The 15,051-nt window shown below is 34.4% G+C and overlaps 1 protein-coding gene across 1 annotated transcript in view; it reads left to right on the forward strand.

The window, feature by feature from the left end:
- Positions 1–15,051, forward strand: part of FAM171B (family with sequence similarity 171 member B) — a 66,745-nt gene that overhangs the window by 30,251 nt on the left and 21,443 nt on the right. The window contains exons 2-4 of the mRNA XM_007190363.2: positions 5,836–6,069; positions 10,968–11,060; positions 14,018–14,176. Coding sequence (XP_007190425.2) covers positions 5,836–6,069; positions 10,968–11,060; positions 14,018–14,176 — 486 coding nt within the window. The remainder of the gene's footprint in view (positions 1–5,835; positions 6,070–10,967; positions 11,061–14,017; positions 14,177–15,051) is intronic.

Raw genomic sequence — 15,051 nt, forward strand, 5'->3', positions numbered from 1 at the left:
CTAGAGAGGAAAAAAGTTGTATATTAAATTATTGTAGATGCTTGAAACATAATTGAAAAGAAGTAGGCTAGTTTTTGTACTGGAGAAATCTGAGAAAGTTTCTCCATGGGTATAGTTGTAACCTACATAATAGTAACAACATAATAAAATGATGTCAGATTGTCTTGAAAAGAAGTGGGGTTGTAATTTCTCAGCCCACCCCACTCCAGATGTCGTCAAATAAATAGCTATTCTGGACTTTGATTTACCTATCTATATCCTGTAGCAAAACCATAATACAGTGTTGATTCTAATATGCTTTTTCAAGAACATTTCTTTATACCTATTTAGTAGTCTTTTGAATTTTAGTGATTCTCATTACTTAATGCTTCTAATCATGTGCTAAATAGTTAAATCTTTGCCAGCAACCTCAGACCTTGCTCATGGGTGTATATTTTATTTTTCCTTGTTTCTCTCAACATTTAGATTATATGTTTTCTTAGGGTGCAGTTGAAATCATTTGATATTGAACCATTTTTAAACCAATGGTGACATACTGAAAAGAAAATTATGTGGGCAAGACATAATGATTATAATTACATGACAGAGAAAATCATATGGACATGGAAGGCTGAAAAAATACAATGGAGAAGAGTAGGTAGATTATGGAGACAAAAGCACCTCTGGTTGAAAACCATATATTTAATCACACAATCTGCCCAGTCTAAATGCCAGAGTATTTTTGTTGGAGAAGAGAGCTAGTGAGGGGGATTATTATGGATATATATTACCTCTGGCTGCCAGTGCTGTTTGCCTGGTCAAACTTGACATCACAGAAGTCAGAGGCATCCTGTTTAAGTCAATGGCAGGTAATTCTTTATAACTTTTTATTTGAAGGAAAAAGAGTTGTTTGTGCCTCTTTAATTGCTGTAACCAGGCTTTCAGCCAAGATTTTGTTTTTCGGGTTTTGTTTTTTTTAATGCTATTTTTGCTGCTGCTTATGTCTGGGCCAGAAAAACCAGGCTGAGAGAGGGGAGGAGCAGCTCAGAGAATCAGCAAATGAGCACTTCCTTCTCTGCATTGGTTGGGAGGAAATAAGTGAGCTAGTGAATATGATGGAAACCAAATTCCTAAGGCTTTTCAATGAGAAAGAATGTGGAGTAAAACACATGGAACTTGGAGTAAAATGAACCTGTTAATCCTGCCTGTAATTTATTAGCTGCTTAACTTTAGCCTCGATTTCCTTGCCTTAAAAGGAGGAAGTCTTGCAGGTTTGTATTAGGATGAAATTGGACAACACGTGTAAAGTTTCTAGCACTGGGCCTGAGGGAGCAGGGTGTGTGTGCATGTGTGTGTATTATACAAATAACTAGTTTTTCCCATTTGAGCTAGAGAGGACAGTGCTGGTCAGGCCTACAGTATGTCTTAAGTCTGTTAGGCAATCTAAGGTACAGATATAGGGGATCTCCACAGACAGAGAGGCTGTGAGTTTGATAGCCAAGATTTGACCTTTGCAAATTGTTTTTTCTGAATTTGATACTCATTTTCTCATCAAATTTATTACATTAACATTATTAGCACATGTGGAAAAAAATCATCCATTCTGGATTAGAAAACATTTTATGAATCAAACCCAGCTTCAGAATGCCAGGAGGTTTTAGGGTGTCTTATTTTGGCAACTGTACTTTTACAAAGATGAAACATATGGAATATGCAGAGTTTTTTTTTTTTTTAATGAGTTTAGCTTAAGATCTTACTACACATTGGACTTTGTCTATAAATCCAAAGGCTCTGAGAATTTCTGAAATCTTTGGAGCAAACAAATTAATAAAAATTCCCTGTTGGGTCCCATTCCTGAAAATGCTGTTGAAGGAACCATTGCAGGTACATGTGATTTGAATAAGACCCATTACCAAATTTTAATAGGGAATGTTAATTCTCTTATCTTCTAGTTATGTGCAGTCTCCCTCTTATATGATTTCTCATATTTTTGGTACATTAGCCTTCCCTCCTTTGCCTTCTCTTTTAAAAGATAGGGTAGCTTATTAAATAAAATATCATATATTTACAGTTGTATCCCATGTCATTTAAGGTACTTGCTTTGGAAGCAAGCAACAGAATCCAACTCTGGCTACAAGATTCGGGGGAGGGATTTTGATATAGCTCACAGATCAGCAGGAGGGACAGTACAACCCAGCTTCTGGAAGGAGAGGGACATGAAAATACTGGAAATCACAGAGGGTAGGCGTTCATAGAATCTCTCAGATGATTCAGCTCCAGCAACTGATAGCCTCTGTGTATCTTTATTCACATTTTGAGGGCCTGACAGACTGTCTGGCCTGCATTAGTTAGATGCTTTATGCCAGTGGCTCAACAAATTTTGTCTAGGGGATTAGGGGCAGGTGACTGGGGGAATTATTTTGAATTGAGCAGCAGCTACTTGTCCTCTACACATAACTAGTTTTTTGTACTAGGTGGATCTATTCAAGGACATTGGTTTAGAAGCCCATCATGCCCTATTTACATATGGCAACCTTTTACTTTTTTGCCTAAGAGTTGTATTTCCCATTTGAATTTGAAGCCATGGTTTGCCATCAGCATATATGTATGATTACTATTTTTCTTTTTAATTGATGTTGTATAAGAATTTAAGTTCTCAGTGATGATTGCAATCATACATTCCTTGAATTAACTTGAGTAATGTGACCCCAGGACTCACTATAACATGATGTAAAGATGGCTTTGGAGTCATTCATGGGGGGGGGGGGACACTTGAAGGCTGACACAGCTTCTTTTTATTTTTTTCTTGTAACATCTTTATTGGAGTATAATTGCTTTACAATATTGTGTTAGTTTCTGCTGTATGGACACAGCTTCTTAATGACTGTGAGATTTGAGGCAGTTTGCATAGCTACCTGAATGTCTGAAATCTCACTTCTTCATCAGTAAAATGGACTTGATATTATATATTTTACAAAGGTATATTGAGATTTTTGTGATAATATACACACAAGGCTTGGCAACAGGAACATGTATTTATCCCTAGCCCTTTTTCATATTTTGCTTTTAAATTGTTAGCAACATGATTTATTTTAGTGTGAAAACATAGTAATGCGATGAATTTATGATATGATGGGGAGGTAGTTAAATAATTTGAGGAAAGCTTGGAGTTACGGCCCAAGGCTTAGTTGACCTTTTAGTACCAGATGCTCCTGAATTTTTCTTTTAAAAGTAATGATAGTAATGACTGCTCACAAATAATTTAACCTCCCACAAAGGCTTTTTATTATTAAAAATGCCGAGAAAGTAGAGGTGTGGATGAACATCAGTTATCTATATTTTGCCTTGTAATCTATTCTCCATATTTACATTTGAATATAAACAAAGTTGTTTTGGAAATTAACCATTTTTCAGATATACTAATGGAACCTCATTTTAAGGTGTGACTCTACAGGAGTCATTTTCCCCCCAGTTCTTCCCATTTCCATGCTCTAAAGTGGGACTAGAGTAGCTTTTAAGGGTATAATCAGGCAATTGTAGTGCAGTAAGAGCACAAGCTTTGAGGAGAGACTGTGGCGAGTTTGTGTCTGGTTTCCTCCATGGCCGACTTACAAACCGTGCTAACCTGCAGTTACCAATATATGAAATGAAGACAATCGTATCTATCTAATGGGGGTGTTTTGAAGAGAAAATGGAATGATGCACTTAAAAATTAACACAATGCCTGGTTCATTAACTGCCAACACATTTTAGTTCTTATTAGATTTAATTATTATCATGTGTGAGGAAATATATGAAAAATATGTTTGTGTCTGAATATATAAAGAATTGTGTTTGGATAACATTTAACCTCATTTTTAAATTTATTTATTTTTGGCTGTGTTGGGTCCTCGTTTCTGTGTGAGGGCTTTCTCCAGTTGTGGCAAGTGGGGGCCACTGTTCATCGCGGTGCGCGGGCCTCTCACCATCGCGGCCTCTCCTGTTGCGGAGCACAGGCTTCAGATGCGCAGGCTCAGTAGTTGTGGCTCACGGGCCCAGTCGCTCCGCGGCATGTGGGATCTTCCCAGACCAGGGCTCGAACCCGTGTCCCCTGCATTGGCAGGCAGACTCTCAACCACTGCGCCACCAGGGAAGCCCTAACCTCATTTTTGGATTCTTAAAAGGATCAAGACTGTTTTATAACTTGCTGAATGGTACCTTTCCTAGGACTGGGCAGTTACAGTGGTTCTATTTGTATTTAAAATGTCTTTGTTATGGTCAAAAGCAATTTAAAGTCTAGCTTATCTTAACAAAAAATAGATAAGGTGTGACAACAGTTTTGTAGCAATATTGCAACTCAATCATTGTTGACTAGGATTTTTTACCTGATGTGATGTTCTTGCTAAAAATTCTTTTAAAAAAATGGGTTTGTTTACACAAATGCATAACAGCATAATTAATCCTTATGAGATGTTTCTTACTGATGTACTCATGTTCATGAAGTGGTCTCCAATTGTGAAGTAATAATTTTTGTTATAAATAACGATACTAACATTAGATTTGACAACCAAACACTGTACTGAGCACATTATTTGCATTATTTCATTTTATTAGCTCAAAATAGTTGCTATCTCCTGATTTTACAGATGAGCAAATGGACCGAGAGGTGAGTAACTCACCCAAAGTTGCATGTCTAGGGAATGGCAGAGATGGACCTTGACTGGCTGCAGAGCCCATTTATGGTAGAAGATAAGGCATCTTTAACGAAGGTGTTACGATACAGGCTTTGCAAAGGCATTTCCATGATGGTAAAAGTTCTTTTGTAGCCAGACATTATCATTGGTAAATGCATGAACACATTGTCAAGATCTATAAGGCTGGAGGTTTAAGTAGAAAAAGCTTTAATTCTTATTTTCTTGACTTTATTATTTTCACATGTTGTGTCTATATATTTAATGGATAATGTTTTTTTATATTTTAGAAAAAAATTTTTTTTTTTTAACTTAAGTAGAGTTGATCTACAATATTAGTTTCAGGTATACAGCGTAGTGATTCAGTATTTTTGCAGATTATGTTCCATTATAGGTTATTACAAAGTAAAGGCTATAATTCCTTATGCTATACAATACCTTCTTGTTGCTTATCTATTTTATAGATAGTAGTTTGTACCTGTTAATCCTATACCCCTAATTTGTCCCTCCCCCTTCCCTCTCCCTTTTGGTTACCTTAAATTTATTTTCTATGTCTGTGAATGTGTTTGTTTTGCATATACATTCGTGTTATTTTTTAGATTCCACATATAAGTGACATCATAGTATTTATCTTTCTGACTTATTTCACTAAGCATAATATTCTCTAAAGTCCACCTGAGATTTTGTTTTGATATTTTGTAATTTGGAACTAAAACACGTCCCCTGCTTTCCAGACAACAGAACAAAATAAAGGAGCTAGCCATGCACTAATGGGTTTGGTGAGATGGCATTTTATTCTAAGACCTTTGACTGTATTTTAAATTAGTATTAAATCTATATAACTTGATAATATTAGAAATTAGTAACATAAAGTAAAAATTATTTTCCTAAAGCCAGAAACTCTTTCCATTATTCACTGTTCTCCCTTCTTCTCCTAAATGGCAGAGAAAATGGAGTGATAATACTGCATCGTATTAATAATAAATTCAAATTTATTCAGTTTTAGGAAGAATAATGAATTTGTTGGAATGTTTAACACCTTTTTCTATCCATCCATGTGTATGTATTTCCTAAATTTTTCAACAATTTTGTACTGTTGGTTCAGGTGTCTTAAATGACATTTTAAAGTATAGTGACATATGCATTCTAGGATATAATGTGCTGCGATTTTCTTTTTCTCTTCCAGTGTCTGTATTTATGCTGAAAGTCCAGGTGAATGACATCATCAGTCGTCAGTACCTGAGTCAAGCAGTTGTAGAAGTGTTTGTAAACTACACGAAGACAAATTCCACAGTAACTAGAAACAATGGAGCAGTGTTGATAAGAGTACCCTACAAGTTAGGACTCAGCCTAACCATTATTGCTTACAAAGATGGCTATGTGTTGACACCTCTGCCTTGGAAGACTGGAAGAATGCCAAGTAAGCAGTTAAACAATGTTTTGCCTTCACTAAATGTAAATGATTTTTTTCTCTTGTTCTGATAAACCGAAAATGAGACTATGTGAAGCCAATATAAGGAGGTTAGAAAGGCGTGCCAGTTTGAAGAAAACATGAAGGTCTTTTTCCTTCTACAGAAGCTTGAAGGAATCCTGAGCGACAACTCTGCTCTGGTACAAAGCTTGTCTGCAGGTGGCGGAGAGGGGTGTGGCATGCCCAACGAAGTAGTTAGAAGCAGGATGGGCCAAAGTAAAGTAAAGAGCCAGATAATTAAAGGACATTCTCAAAAGATAAGATGAACAGTTTAGATTTACGTGATGAATAATAAAGCAGTTCTCGTAGATCCTTGAGCACATGAAAGTAAGTTGTTTAGAAACTGAATTTACAGTGTATAAAGAACAGGGCAACAGCAGGGCTAAAATGGATTCAGGGAGCCTGGCTATGAAGCTGTGGTTGTGCTGGTGGACAGTAGCCTGATGTAAGAAAGGAAATGGAAAGGAGAGGTGAGAGTACAAGAGGCATACTGGAGAAAGAATTATTAATTATTGTGGCAATCATTTCACAATATAAACATATATCAAATCATCACATTGTACACCTTAAACTTACATGATGTTAGATGTCAGTTATATCTCAATAAAGCTGGAAAAAAATTGGTAGGAGTTATTATAACTAATTGAATACTGGGAAAATTGGCCATACAAGGTACCAGAATACAAGTCTGATTGACTGGAAGGATGATACATTAGGTAATCAATCTTTCTAAAAATTTTATTTTTTATTGTGGTGGTTCTTGTTGTTAGGTTTTAGATATTTTATTTTGTTTCATATTGGAAACATTTGAATTCTTGAACTATTTAAATTTAGAATGAGAAAGAAAATGAAAAATGAATTAGATCATTTAATAAGACTCATGTGAATAAAATTGTAATAAAATGACTGGAAAATCCAGATAGGGATGTATTTGAGGTGACTTCATGGTTTCAAATGCTTTAATTTTTTTTTAAAGACAGAAATTAAGTACAACTATTCATTCAACAAAAGTGAGAAAAATAATGAAAGAAGAAACCAACTAAAATGGGCAAAAGGAAATAAAAAGATTGAAGTAGATTGGCATATATTAGAAAAATATAAAGAAATAATTGACAAAATGTTAGTTTTTTGAAGTAAATTATACACACATCTAGCTAATTTAAACAAAAAATGAGGGAAATAAAAGATAAAAATACATAAAAGCTTTAAAAATCATAAAAATTATCAAAAAATTTGGCAATAATCTTAAAAATCCAATAAAACAAACAATTTTGTGATAATATAAATGGTATATTGATTTTAGATGAGGTAGATTAATAACCATGGGTAAAATGTTCTGGGTAAAAATAACTTCAAAGGCTATAAGGAAAAGTACCCCAGATCATTTTACCAAATTAGTACAGCCTTGATTCTGAGACCTAACAAAGGTAATACAAAATTAAATGCCCTAATGTGTGCATACTCTCTCTTCATATACACGCACCTCTCTATTGATCAGTCATACTTATAACTCTAAATGCAAAATTCCTAAACAATACAGAAAAGAATTTCACCATTATTTAAATATAGCATAGTGTCAAGACCAAGTAGGATTTTTCTTCTTTGCAGGACTATAAGGATGTCAAACTTCATTAATTTTATGTATAATATTAGTAGAACAAATTAGAACTAATATGTGATAATATCAACAATTGCCTGAAATGTTGCCTGAAATGCATTTTATAAGTTCACCATTCATGCCTAACCAAGAACACACTCTTTAAAAACTAGGACCACAAAGATATCCTTAGGTATCTCAAAATCATACTTAACTGTAAAATATTAGAGGTGAGCCTACTAAAATAAGAAACTAAACACAGATGTCTATATTATTTTACATTGTAGTAGAAGTTATTATCAGAGCAAAAAGATATTAACAGACAAAAAAAGGGGATAGCTATTAGGAAGGAAGAATCAAAACCATTTTTTCTGGTTATGATCATATCCCTGGAAAACTACAAGTTAGTATTGCTACAAATCAATACATGTTCTTATATACCAGAAATAATAACCAATTAGGAAAAATAATGAAAAGAAATCCCTCTCAGAACAACAAGAACAAACAAAATATGCAGGGAAACCTACAAAAAAAAAGTGAAGTAACTGTGGGGAGGGAAAATAAAACTACCCAATGTTACTGATAGACCTAAAAAAAAAAAAACACCAAATCAACTAAAACACCAGAAACTGGAAAAATATTTTTTCTTAGCTTGAATATTGTAAAGATTTGAATTCTTCCCAGATTAATTTATAGATTTAGTGCATTAACAAAACACTTGGCAAAATAACCCTTAAAGAACAGATGTGTCAAAATACCTGAAATCTTGTTTTAAAAGACGATTTACTAGAGGCAATTTGCCATTCCAGATAACTAAAATATATAGCTACAGAATTAAGTGATATTGTACTATGATTTGTAATGTGGTACAAATCAGATACTAGTAGGCATAAAAAATGTAATCTATGATAGGAATCATAAATCATTGAGGAAAAAGCTGAATATTCAATAAGTAATATTGGGATACTTTGGTTAACTATTTGGAATAAATTAATTTGAATCCATATTCCAAAATATATTGCTCAAAAAGTTAAAATATGGAAAATTAAATTACATTAAATTTAATAAACTATCTTATTTTTTTAGGATGGTCTTTGTAAACTGAAAAACAATGAAAGATGTCATAAAAGGTAGATTTCCCCATAATTTTAAAAAGTAGTAAAAAATATATGAAATAATAAGGAATGATATCCTTAATGTGTTAAGAATTCATACACATCAGTAAAAAAACCAAGGCCCTGCCTAAATAAGGTAAATGGATAAAATCATGACTTAGTTTTCAAAACAGGAAATACAAATGATTAGTAAATATGATAAAATATTTTACCTTCCTAATAATCTAAGTACGCCCCCAAAATACACATTTCTTAGATTTTTTCACTTTAGAAACATTTTAAAAAAGTGAACATACTCAATATTGACAAGCTGGGCAAGATGGCCATCCTCAAACACTGCTGGTGGGAGAAGTCGGCAGTGTTATCTGGATAACAACTTTGAAATGTGTGTGTCAGTGTCTTCGAAATCTTCATCATCATTGACTGCTGGGAATCTATCCTAAAAACAAACATACAAATAAAGTGGACAGATATCTGTGCACAAGGATGTTGAGTCAAATATTATTTTGTAATAGTGAAAATGGAAACAATCTAAATATACAGTATTGTACAGTGTAGTGGTTAAGTGAATCTTGATACTTTAAGAAATATGTGACCTTGAAAATGTTATGAAAGTTTCTATTGAGGGACAGAAATGCTTACAATATTATTTTAAGTGAAAAAGCAGGGTGAAAATATTCTGTATACAATATCATACTCCCTCTTTTTAAAGAAAAATCACAGGAAAAATCCAGGAAGAGCTATACTGAAATACTAATAGTGGTTGTCTCTGTGGTGGTATTGTGATGACCATCATTTTCTTCTTTCCTTTTCTGTATTTCTCAACTTTTCCAGAGTGGATATATATATCCCGTTTATAATCAGAAACATTTTTTAAAGTCAGAGGAAATCTGAATCCAAGTTTAAGTGACTTTCTGAAAGATTCTCCTCAGGTTTAATAGAAAAAGCTGTCAGGGTAGCCCTTTTTAACCTACCTGGGACTAAGAAAGTATCCAAATATGGGATACAGTCATCTCAGGGTCCAAGCTACTACCCTAACCACCTTCTCTCCAATCTAATAAGTCTAACAATCCATCTAAATGTTAGTGTATTCTGAATTAAAATTACTTTCATTTGGTAGTCCTCTATTCCTACTTAAGAAAAAAGTATATTATTTTACATCCACCCATACATCATTGTATACTTTTAATATTTTATCCTGTCTCTTCCATATTTCCTTTACAGCTCTTTGAAATATCTCCAGATTTTAAAAGTATTCTCATGCAAGTGTGTTTTATCCTTTCTTAAGTGATTTAGGGATATTGTATCATTTCTGTTGATATTTACTTGCTTTGCATGGAGGAGAGAGATCAGTGAGAACTTGTGCTTTAGGTGATGCCTCAGAACTTATTTTTCTTTTGCAGGATTGGTCAGGTTGTTTGATTTGGTCTTGCTTATAAAACGATGGTCTTTTGTCCCTGCCTCTTGTTCCTGATCTTGAAAGAATTTAGTTATCTTTCAGGGGATCTGCACTTACTCATCGCACCAGGCATTTCAGGTGCCTACTCTTGTAGGCGGGTCCAGCCCCATCCTCTCTACTACTAAATGTTGCCTCTGGATCATTTTATGTGTTAAACTGTTTCTTCCTTTGGCAAAGCACAGTCTGTTTGGCGAACCACACTGTGAAGAAGAGCACTGCACCTTTGTATGGGAAGTTAAAAAAGAAGAGTGGATGTACTCCCCATCTGAGAGAACCTTGAATCATGGGGCCAGGAAAAAACGGTTTAAAAATTATTCAATATAAGAAGGAAATAAGTAACGATTATATAGAGAAAATAGCAGGGGGTTGTTTAAGCATTTAACTTGACCAAATATATCTGGGGTTAGTTAGAGAACATCATTAGTCACCTTGGTACAAACTACTGTATACAATTTTTAAAAATTAGTAAAATAGTGATGCTGAATGGTCTCACTTTACTATGTTCCTTTTTTTCCTCCATCATATTTTACATGCATTCTTCCTTTGTTTTGAATTGCTTTTCCCATCACAGAATTTCTTTTTCCCACATTTTTAGGACCTGCTGGAGCAGAACTATATTTGTCCCAGTTTTCCCCCCATGTCTAATAAAATATCCTAATTATGCTATATTTCACAGTATATTCATCAGTTACACTTTCACTGTTCCCGCAAAGCCAAGCAAATATATGGCTATTTGAAGACACTGTTTTAATTACTGGAAAATTAGCTGGTAAGTACACCACTTCTTACTTAGCTAGTAAGTAAATAGACTATATTGTGGCTATATTGTATAACTGTGCTTCTTCACCAGTGGATCAGTGTTGATTATAAGGTGGGAAAAATCTAAATTGATCAGGGATGATTAGTACTGACTATAAGTTGATCTGAACTGATTCTTATTTCACTACCAAACTATAGCATTTGTGTGTGTGTGTGTAGTGGGAATCATTCTCTCTTTTACCATTTTAGCCACCCCCAGTAGAACATCTGACTTGCAGAAATACTGGAAAGAGTCCCTGAACTGCTTTCCAAATCACATCTCTCACTGGGCTTTAGTGGTTGGTGAAATTGGGAAAAGGACTCAGACGTTTGGGGCTTTCTAGTTTGCAGGTCACCTTCATTCCTGCCTCTGACATTAATCTTGCTGCCTGTGTGGGAAGGGTCTGAGGCTGGGGAGTTAAGTATCTGCTTGGCAGACATGATTTGCCCCACTCACATATCCCAAGGGCAAGAATACAGGAAGTGTGATTTGGGGTCTGATTCAAGCTGTGTCCTCCAGCTCTGCTTTACCAACCACGAAGATGATAGTTTTATCCTTACCTCACCTCCTCACCCCCTTAACTAGTCCCAGCATTTTGTGACTCTTACTGCATATTATGTAAAACCTCTATAAGTGACAATAATTGGCTTTTTTGTTTCTTTTGGGAAATTAATGTTGAGAACTAAAGCATAATAAGAATGACTGGTAAAGGCAGAAAACCTCAAAGTCCAATACAAGAGTCAAGGTAAAAAGGACTGTTTTTGAAGTTCTCTTCATCTTCAGAAGCTATCTTATTTAGTCCTACTGTATTAAAAAAAAGAAAGCCTAACACTATCATTTGGAAAAAATTAACTAGGGCTTGATTAATCTTAGAGTAATTTACTGAGCAAGGCAGTAGAATCTCTTACTCTTGCACTGAGTTTGCCGGCGCATGGCAGGATGGGTGGATGTAGCGCTGCGTATGAAGGGTGGAAAGTAAATAGAAACTACATGTTTGCAGAGCGAGGCCACATTTTATGCTGCTGGGGCCTTAGTGAAATCAGGTTCTCCAAAGTCCTGCTTCATTTGTTTGTTTTGGTTTTCTCTTGACACATCCTACTCCTTACTGGATTCTTCAAACCCCATTACAAATTGTAATTTCTGCTGGGTTGTATGAAAAGGGTCGGCGTGAGCATATTCATGTACCACTCCTTTGCCACTGTACCAAGCAGTGGTGAGCTCTTGTCTGTCTGGGTGGCACTGCCCGTGCCATGTGCCCATCTCTGTGAGAACACTGTGAGCCCTCTGGAATCCCTTTTACTGCCTCATTTCCCTAAGAGTTGACCTATTGGTGAGGCCAACCGAGAAAGGATGGATGTTTTTGATGATGTTAAATCTTTCCTTAGAAAGTACACATCCTCACTTCTTAACTTCCAAAAAACGTTTATATTTTTCCTTCTAAGATTTTATCAGGAAGTTGTTCATTTTGTATAGTGAAAAATGTGTTAGGCCTGTGTGTAAATATATTTGTAGTAAAAGGAGCAGGAAAAATTGGAAACTTCAGGAATGTGTAAAACCTTAGAGAAGTTCAGTTAGACATTTTCTTTAGTGTACGTGTTTTCAGTTTTAAAGAAGTTTGGATTTTCATCATAACTAAGCCACACATTTTAAAAGAGTAAGTAAGTTGTAGATAGTACCTGTAAGGGATCAAAAGGTATTACATTGTGCCCTCCAAGCAATTTAACAAGGGTAATATAGATGTGTTGTTTTTCTTTATATCCCTTAACTGTTTATTTTCCAGGTACCATTTTTCTAGCTTCATACATAAATGATAAATAAAACAATGTAAGATAATTCTCAGTCAGTGTATAGTTTATTTTTTATTGTCATGTAACTCTTTAAAAACGGATACTTTTTTCATCCTAAGAATTTAACTGATTGTTTCTGATAATTTTTAGTTTTAATGATATGAGTTGACCCTTGATTGTTAAAGATCTGCTGATTACAGAAAAAAATCAATATTGTCCCTGGGTTCTCCATAAATTAGAGGATAGTCAATTCAAAGTTATTTACATGAGATAATATTTATAAATTGAATGTCTGGCATTTGAAAAACTTCTAATGCATGTTTAATTGCCTGATGCAGAAACCTACCCACTTAAGTATATGGTTTATCATCAAAGATACTTTCTGTTGCAAATTGCTGAAAACCCAACCCAAAACTAGCTTAAGCCCAAAGGAAGCACTTATTTATTGCTCAAATGATTGATAAGTGTAGGAATGGGACCAACTTTAGACATGGCTTGATCAGGGCTTCAGTTGAAATAATTGAGAACCAGTTTTACTCTTTCCATTTCTCAACTCTCCAATCCTTAAATATTGTCTCATTTTCAAACGAGCTTTCATTTTTGGTCACAAGATGGCTTTTGCAACTCCCAGACATATATCTGCTCACATAAAATCTAGTGGGGAATAGCAGGTCTTTTCCCCTAGAAGTCCAAGCAAAACTCACATTGCATCTCATTAACTGTGGTTGTCACAAGTCCTATAGTTCAGCAAATCATTGTGGCCAACAGGATAATGAGATGCTTTTGATTGGTTTCAGCCCATTCTGGCATGCACCATTACCTCTACTCTTGTTACAGAAATGAAACCCCAAGTGAACCACATGGGTCAATGTGTGGTTCCCTAGAGTGAAACTCAAAGGGTGAAGAAATTCTGGGCAGGCGAATCAAGCACTCTCTAGGCTAAAGGTGCCTTGTGTGATCTAAAGAAAGGGGCATTTCTTATTTATTCAGATCTGAATATAAAATAATAATTATAATTAGGAGATGTCAGTAATGTTTTAGAAATAACTGGTTCACTTAGAGTAAAATGTCCTGACCAATAGTGCTGTGCCTAATATGCATTTGTTTTGTCTGTTTGCTAATGAGGTTTCCTTTTTCCAGATGCTAAATCTCAACCAAGTGTTCAGTTTTCAAAAGCCTTAATTAGACTACCCAACAGCCATCACATTAGCAACGTTACAGGCTACCTTACAGTCCTACAACAGTTTTTGAAAGTGGATAATTTTCTGTATACGACTGGAATTACTCTCAATAAGTCAGGTATTTTCTAATTTTTTATAATCTAATCTATTTATAAAAACAGTACATAAATCTCTCATCAAGTACTATTTATTTAGATGTTTGAAATTCATTTAAGCTTTGGAGGAGACATGTCACTTTTGAAACATAAATATAGTTATTAAAGTGTTTATAGGCAGTCCCTTTGATCCAATGAAAGAAAGATTATACCAGTCTTCTGCATACATTATTTCAAATTAATGGAGAGTTTAATTTACAGGATATTTTTATCCAAAGGAGGTAAACAAGTTATGAAAATAGTAATGATTATTGTATAATTCTGCAAATTAAAAAATACATTTGAAAGTGGAAATTTGATTAAGAAGTTTACACATATATTATAATTTGACCTATTCATTCTTATCAAATTGATCAGAAGTGTCAATAATTGTTAGATGTAAAAAAGTTTATAGATTAGAGTAAGCAACTGGAAATTTTTCTTTTCAAATATATTTGATATCCTCTGAGTAAAACGGTAATATTGAAAAGTATTTTTTATATTCAGCAGCACTAGTACGCTTACATAAGGCTGTCATGACCTACGTTACGAAGATGATGGAATCTTACACTTTATTTAACAATTAACTTATGAATGACACCTATAAAAACTGTATATTCCCTCCGTACATCCACACTTGTTCTACCATTTCTACCAGTTGTTGCAATTAACAAACTCCACTGTTTTTATTTTTATTTTTTTATTATTATTTTTTCACTTTGAGTTGCAGTGTATTTTGCTAAAACTTTAAAATCTTTACAAGGTTTGTTTTTTTTTTAACATCTTTATTGGAGTATAATTGCTTCACAGTGGTTTGCTAGTTTCTGCTGCACAACAAAGTGAATCAGCTATACGTATA

The sequence above is a fragment of the Balaenoptera acutorostrata genome, chromosome 8 (genome assembly GCF_949987535.1).
Source record: "Balaenoptera acutorostrata chromosome 8, mBalAcu1.1, whole genome shotgun sequence".
NCBI classification, from domain to species: Eukaryota; Metazoa; Chordata; class Mammalia; order Artiodactyla; family Balaenopteridae; genus Balaenoptera; species Balaenoptera acutorostrata.